Here is a 7,847-nt window from a genome sequence, read left to right as displayed (position 1 = left end):
ACATTATTCCATATGTGTTATTTCCTAGTTATGATTTCTTCACTATTATTTCACTATTATTCTACAATGTAGAAAATAGTAACAATAAATAAAAATGATATAAGGAGTAGGCGTATCCAAACTTTTGACTGGTACTGTATGTTAGAAATGCAACGTCTTCAAAAGAGCTCTTTAGGCTCAAACAGGTTGTGGCAGGTTTTTTGTGTGCTGCCAGGATGACATAGTTCAGCCAAATACTTTTCTACAGCCCATTGCTCCGCCTTCCTCTCTCTGGTTTAACTCACTGAGAAAATCTTGATGGAAGTACAGAGAGACTTCTTGACAGAGATGTGACCTGCCCGGACATCAGGAACGATCTTCCCATATTGTCGATAGCTAAAGTTGATTATTTCAAAGGACTATCTATCCGGACAAACTCTGGCAATGGGGAAGCTTTTGCTATTTTTATTGGTTTCTTTTCTTTTGCTGGATGTGACATTTCAATCCAAAGGTAAAGACAACCATTGACAACATTTGATCAAAAAGTATTCATTCTTGAAAGACGTCGAAACTAAAATGCTAATCTAATAATTTAGGAAATGTTTAGTACAGATGCTTGTTCCCTTTTTGCTGTTGTTTCCAACTGTGGGATTTATCAAGTTTGATTTATAAGAAGTTTTTTTTAGCAGAATTGAATGCATGTTTAGCACTATGAAATCCTTCTTTTTTGTTGTTGCAGTAACTTGCACATCTTTACACAGTAGTTATGTGAATCACTAAAGCATTGTGTAAGATTTGATGAATCTACCTTGTACAGATAGAGGTTTCTTTATCTCCCCTGACTCACACGCTTGTCATGTGTTCCCGCATGTTACTTTGAATACCACACCTTTGACTTACAGCGGAGGCCATTCCATGTTAGCAGCTCTTCTCATTTCCATAGTTATTCAACTAAGTCATTACATGTCAAAATACCTTAACTTTACTAAATTGACTGTATGCTTTAGGATATTAGAAAAACAAATGCGCAGTGTTTTGTTTCCTGCATATTTCTCTCTTTCAATTATTTACCGTCACATGTTATGTATCCCTATGGAAATGAACGCCGTTAACCAAATAAATGAATACGGACGTGAAAAACAAACAACAAACGCTGTTTTGAATAGCCTGTAGTTTCAGTGTGTTGTTATGGTACCAAATCCTAATGTCTCCCCCCCTTCATGTACTTCCCCAGGGAAAAGGGCCAAGAAATCCAAGTGGAACATCACTGTAAATCCCAGAACATTTAAAGGAAAAATCATACAGTTAAAGTCTGTCTCTCTCCCTAATGCCTGCCAACAGACACAGACACAACAAGCACCCCATTATTCTGGCCCCCCCACTGCCTCTGCTCCTACCCCTCCGGCGCTGTGGTTGCTAAGCAACGACACAGCGGCGTACCTCGCCGGCCCCCTGAGCAGGTGGGTCATCCCCAGTTTTTACATGCTGGCCATTGTCGTGGGGATCCCGGCCAACATCGCCATCTTGTCCGCCGTGGCCACCGAAGTCAGGCGGGTGTCGTCGGCCATCCTCTACTGCAGCCTGGCCGTCTCCGACCTCTTCCTCCTCCTCTCCCTCGTCTTCAAGGCCCACTACCATCTCCACGGCAACCACTGGGTGTTCGGCGAGATTGCCTGCCGCATCGTCACAGCCTGTTTCTACGGCAACCTGTACTGCTCGGCACACACGCTAGCCTGTATTAGCGTCAAACGCTACCTGGCCGTGGTGCGCCCGTTTCTCTACAAGAGCCTCCCCAAGAGGGCCTATACCGCCTGGGCCAGCGTGGTTGTTTGGGGGGTGTTTGGGGCTGCTGTCATACCCGAGCTCCTGGTCCGGCAGAGCTACTACCTCCCTCAGCTAGGCTTCACCACTTGCCATGATGTTCTTCCACTGGACTACAGCTCCCATGCTCCTCTGCGCTACTACAAGCTGGGCCTGACCTTTCTGGGTCTACTAGTCCCGCTGTTGGTCACAGCTGTGTGTTATGCACGGATAGTCCGAGAACTCAACCACTCACACCACGACTGGGCGCTGTATGTCAAGGCTAGCTCGCTGGTGTTTGTGATTTTTGTGGCATGTTTCGGCCCCGCCGGGACCCTCCACTTCCTGCATTATGTGCGTCTGTTGGCGGGCGAAGAGGACAGCTTCTACGGCTACTTCAATGTGGCAGTGTGTCTGTGCTGTCTGCATGCCTGCCTGGACCCATTCCTCTTCCTCCTTATGTCCAAATCAACCGGATCCAAACTCCACTTCACGACTCTGAGCATCTCCACCTGAATCTTAATCCGGAACAAAAGTACAAAATAATCCACATTTATTCCATGGTCTTCAAGGGGACCATGAGCATCCCCACCTGAATTTGACGTAACCTGGATTAGAATTTGGACCGCAACATCAGGCCTAAATTTGGGTCAGTCACTTCAATCTAGATCTCAACTATGTGACTGACTAAGGCCAGAAACTGGATCACAGTTTGAGACAGTTATGGATCTCAGTGAGGTTTCTCATCTCAGATCCAGTGAAATCGGTTTAGATCTGTGTGTGACTCTTTTTTCTTTTTTTTAACCCTTATTTGACCAGGTAAATTGACTGAGAACACATTCTCATTTACAGCAAGGACCTGGGGAGTAGTTACAGGGGAGAGGAGAGGGGATGAATGAGTCAATTGGCAATTTGTTGTTGGCAAGTCATAAACGGGACCCTTCCAACCACAAGCAGAGAGAAACGTCAACTACTGTATCAATGTTGGGACTCTGAGTAGACTGGACTGGAAATCTGTGTGTGTGTGTGTGTGTGTGTGTGTGTGTGGGCCTATATATGCCTATTGTATGTGTTGTCTACTTACAAAACCTATTAAAAATGTTTTTAAGGATACATGTGAAATATTTACATTTGGCCAAATAATGTGTACATTCCAACATATATTACAGATGTACTTCAAATGTAAATACAGTGGCTTCAGAAAGTATTCACACCTCTTTACTTTTTCCACATTTTGTTGTGTTACAAAGTGGGATTAAAATGGATTTAATTGTGAATTTTTTTGTCAAAGATCGACACAAAATACTCTGTCAATATGGAAGAACAATTCTAAAATGTGTAAAACATTCATGAAAAATAATACACTAGTATATCTTGATTAGATAAGTATTCAACCCGCTAGGTCAATATGTGTTAGATTCACCTTGGCCACGATTATAGCTGTGAGTCTTTCTGGGTAAGTCTCTCAGAGCATTCCACACCTGGATTGTGCAACATTTCCATTATCCTTTTCATAATTCTTCAAGATCTGTCAAATTGGTTGTTGATCATTGCTAGACAACCATTTTCAGGTCTTGCCATAGATTTTCAATGAGATTTAAGTCAAAACTGTAACTCGGCCACTCAGGGACATTCACTGTCTTCTTAGTAAACAACTCCAGTGTAGATTTGGCCTAGGTTTTTGTCCTGCTGAAAGGTGAATTCATCTCCCAGTGTCTGGCGGAAAGAAGACTGAACCAGATATTCCTCTAGGATTTTGCTTGTGCTCCATTCCATAGATTTTTTTGTCCTGATAACTCCCCGGTCCTTAACGATTACAAGCATACCCATAACATGATGCAGCCACCACTATGCTTGAAAATATAGAGTGTGCTACTCGGCAATGGGTTGTATTGGATTTGCCCCAAACATAACCCTTTACAGTGCATTCGGAAAGTATTCAGGTTACAGCCTTATTCTAAATGTTTTATTTGATTTTATTTCACCTTTATTTAACCAGGTAGGCCTGTTGAGAACAAGTTCTCATTTACAACTGCGACCTGGCCAAGATAAAGCATAGCAGTGTGAACAGACAACAACACAGAGTTACACATGTAGTAAACAATAAACAAGTCAATAAAACAGTAGAAAAAAAAGAGTCTATATACATTGTATGCAAAAGGCATGAGGAGGTAGGCGAATAATTACAATTTTGCAGATTAACACTGGAGTGATAAATGATCAGATGGTCATGTGCAGGTAGAGATACTGGTGTGCAAAAGAGCAGAAAAGTAAATAAATAAAAACAGTATGGGGATGAGGTAGGTAAATTGGGTGGGCTATTTACCGATGGACTATGTACAGCTGCAGCGATCGGTTAGCTGCTCAGATAGCAGATGTTTAAAGTTGGTGAGGGAGATAAAACTCTCCAACTTCAGCGATTTTTTGCAATTCGTTACAGTCACAGGCAGCAGAGAACTGGAAGGAAAGGCGGCCAAATGAGGTGTTGGCTTTAGGGATGATCAGTGAGATACACCTGCTGGAGTGCATGCTACGGGTGGGTGTTGCCATCATGACCAGTGAAGGCGGAGCTGTACCTAGCATGGACTTGTAGATGACCTGGAGCCAGTGGGTCTGGCGACGAATATGTAGCGAGGGCCAGCCGACTAGGTGCATACAGGTTGCAGTGGTGGGTGGTATAAGGTGCTTTAGAAACAAAACGGATGGCACTGTGATAAACTGCATCCAGTTTGCTAAGTAGAGTATTGGAAGCTATTTTTTTTTACATCGCCGAAGTCGAGGATCGGTAGGATAGTCAGTTTTACTAGGGTAAGTTTGGCGGCGTGAGTGGGGGCTTTGTTGCGGAATAGAAAGCCGACTCTAGATTTGATTTTAGATTAGAGATGTTTGATATGAGTCTGGAAGGAGAGTTTACAGTCTAGCCAGACACCTAGGTACTTATAGATGTCCACATATTCTAGGTCGGAACCATCCAGGGTGGTGATGCTAGTCGGGCGTGCGGGTGCAGGCAACGAACGGTTGGAAAGCATTCATTTATTTTTACTAGTGTTTAAGAGCAGTTGGTGGCCACGGAAGGAGTGTTGTATGGCATTGAAGCTCGTTTGGAGGTTAGATAGCACAGTGTCCAAGGAAGGGCCAGAAGTATACAGAATGGTGTCGTCTGCGTAGAGGTGGATCAGGGAATCGCCCGCAGCAAGAGCAACATCATTGATATATACAGAGAAAAGAGTCGGCCCGAGAATTGAACCCTGTGGCACCCCCATAGAGACTGCCAGAGGACCGGACAACATGCCCTCCGATTTGACACACTGAACTCTGTCTGCAAAGTAGTTGGTGAACCAGGCAAGGCAGTCATTAGAAAAACCGAGGCTACTGAGTCTGCCGATAAGAATATGGTGATTGACAGAGTCGAAAGCCTTGGCCAGGTCGATGAAGACGGCTGCACAGTACTGTCTTTTATCAATGGCGGTTATGATATCGTTCAGTACCTTGAGCGTGGCTGAGGTGCACCCGTGACCGGCTCGGAAACCAGATTGCACAGCGGAGAAGGTACGGTGGGGTTCGAGATGGTCAGTGACCTGTTTGTTGACTTGGCTTTCGAAGACCTTAGATAGAAAGGGCAGGATGGATATAGGTCTGTAACAGTTTGGGTCCAGGGTGTCTCCCCCTTTGAAGAGGGGGATGACTGCGGCAGCTTTCCAATCCTTGGGGATCTCAGATGATATGAAAGAGAGGTTGAACAGGCTGGTAATAGTGGTTGTGACAATGGCGGCGGATAGTTTCAGAAATAGAGGGTCCAGATTGTCAAGCCCAGCCTATTTGTACGGGTCCAGGTTTTGCAGCTCTTTCAGAACATCTGCTATCTGGATTTGGGTAAAAGAGAAGCTGGTGAGGCTTGGATAAAATAGTTTTTGTTCCTCATTAATCTACACACAATACCGCAAAATGACAAAGCAAAAACAGGTTTTTAGAAATGTTTGCAAATGTAAAAAATAAAAACTGAAATATTACATTTACATAAGTTTTCAGACCTTTTACTCAGTACTGTGTTGAAGTACCTTTGGCAGCATTTACAGCCTTGAGTCTTCTTGGGAGATTCTCCAATTCTTCTCTGCAGATCCTCTCAAGCTCTGTCAGATTGAATGGGGAGCGTTGCTGCACAGCTATTTTCAGGTCTCTCCAGAGATGTTCGAACGGGTTCAAGTCCGGGCTCTGACTGGGCCACTAAAGGACATTCAGAGACTTGTTCCGAAGCCACTCCTCCGTTGTCTTGGTTGTGTGCTTAGAGTCGTTGTCCTGTTGGAAGGTGAACCTTTGCTCCAGTCTGAGGTACTGAGCGCTCTGGAGCAGGTTTACATCAAGGACCTCTCTGTACTTTGTTCCGTTCATCTTTGCCTCAATCCTGACTAGTCTCCCTGTCCCTGACGCTTATAAACATCCCCATAGCATGAAGCTGCCACCACCATGCTTCACTGTAGGGATGGTGCCAGGTTTCCTCCAGACGTGACGCTTGGCATTCAGGCCAAATATTTCAATTTTGTTTTCATCATACCAGAGAATCTTGTTTCTTATGGTCTGAGAGTCTTTAGGTGTCTTTTGGCAAACTCCAAGCAGGCTGTCATGTGCCTTTTACTGAGGATTGGCTTCTGTCTTCCTTCTGATTGGTGGAGTGCTGTAGAGATGATTGTCCTCCTGGAAGGTTCTCCCATCTCCACAGAGGAACTCTGGAGCTCTATAGAGTGACCATCGGGTTCTTGCTCACCTCCCTGACCAAGGCCCTTCTCCCCCGATTACTCAGTTTGGCCAGGCAGCCAACTCTAGGAAGAGTATTGTACTATTAGCTAGCTGGCTTGCTAATCTAATGAGATGCATGTTAGCTAGCTAGCTAGGTTTGGGGGTTGAGGTTGCTTGATGTTCATAGCTAGCTAGCAGCACAAGCAGACATTGTTTGGCAAATCTCTCTTCACCCAACATCAACACCAACAATCTCTGAAATCCTCCTCCATGCCATTGACCTTATGATTTTTGTCTCTGTACGTTTCTGTCGCGCCGCTCACCTTCCTACAATCCCCTGCGCATTGCTCCGCATTCTCCTGTGGAAAATAAATGGGGGTGGAACTTCGTCTGGCGAATTCAGAAGTGGTGGAAACCCTAGCCTCTTTAAAATCACATGCACTTAAATCAGTCTCATTACAATTGCAGAACTGGCAGCGTACAAACTTAACCTGTAAACACAGAACACAAGATAACAGAAGATAACAGAATTTCAGCAGGCAAGAAAATAGCCCTGCCTTTAAACAGCTTGGAAAATTCTAGAAAATGATGGCTTCTGATATGCTAATTGACATCATTTGAGTCAATTGGAGGTGTACCTGTGGATGTATTTCAAGGCCTACCTTCAAACTCAGTGCCTCTTTGCTTGACATCATGGGAAAATCAAAAGAAATCAGCCAAGACCCCAGAATTTTCTTTGTATACCTCCACAAGTCTGGTTCATCTTTGGGAGCAATTTCCAAATGCCTGAAGGTACCACGTTCATCTGTACAAACAATAGTACGCAAGTATAAACACCATGGGACCACGCAGCCATTATACCGCTCAGGAAGGAGACGCGTTCTGTCTCCTAGAGATGAACGTATTTTGGTGCAGAAAGTGCAAATCAATCCCAGAGCAAAGGACCTTGTGAAGATGCTGGAGGAAACAGGTACAAAAGTATCTATATCCACAGTAAAACAAGTCTGATATCGACATAACCTGAAAGACCCCTCAGCAAGGAAGAAGCCACTGCTCCAAAACCGCCATAAAAAAAGCCAGACTTCGGTTTGTAATTGCACATGGGGACAAAGATCGTACTTTTTGGATAAATGTCCTCTGGTCTGATGAAATGGTCATATGATGATGGTCATAACAACTATCGTTATGTTTGGAGGAAAAAGAGGGATGCTTGCAAGCCGAAGAACATCATCCCAATCTTGAAGCACAGGGTGGCAGCATCATGTTCTGGGGGTGCTTTGCTGCAGGAGGGACTGGTGCACTTCACAAAATAGATGGCATTATGAGGTAGGATT

At 44.3% G+C, this 7,847-nt stretch overlaps 1 protein-coding gene across 1 annotated transcript; it reads left to right on the top strand.

Moving 5' to 3' along the window:
* The first annotated feature begins 311 nt into the window (after positions 1-311).
* On the top strand, positions 312-2,985 carry LOC139399932 (proteinase-activated receptor 3-like). The gene is made up of 2 exons (XM_071145063.1): positions 312-490; positions 1,214-2,985. The coding sequence occupies exons 1-2, from the start codon at positions 424-426 to the stop codon at positions 2,293-2,295; spliced, it is 1,149 nt and encodes a 382-aa protein (XP_071001164.1). The 5' UTR covers positions 312-423; the 3' UTR covers positions 2,296-2,985.
* Positions 2,986-7,847: the final 4,862 nt, after the last annotated feature.

The sequence above is a fragment of the Oncorhynchus clarkii genome, unplaced genomic scaffold (assembly GCF_045791955.1).
Source record: "Oncorhynchus clarkii lewisi isolate Uvic-CL-2024 unplaced genomic scaffold, UVic_Ocla_1.0 unplaced_contig_3162_pilon_pilon, whole genome shotgun sequence".
Taxonomy (NCBI): domain Eukaryota; kingdom Metazoa; phylum Chordata; class Actinopteri; order Salmoniformes; family Salmonidae; genus Oncorhynchus; species Oncorhynchus clarkii.
Note: the sequence above shows the minus strand (reverse complement) of the source record. Positions and strands in the feature narration are given on the sequence as shown.

Coding starts and splice junctions, on each gene's coding strand:
- LOC139399932 (XM_071145063.1), top strand. CDS start 424: ATGGGGAAGCTTTTGCTATTTTTATTGGTTTCTTTTCTTTTGCTGGAT. Junction 491..1,213: donor TGTGACATTTCAATCCAAAG/GTAAAGACAACC, acceptor GTACTTCCCCAG/GGAAAAGGGCCAAGAAATCC.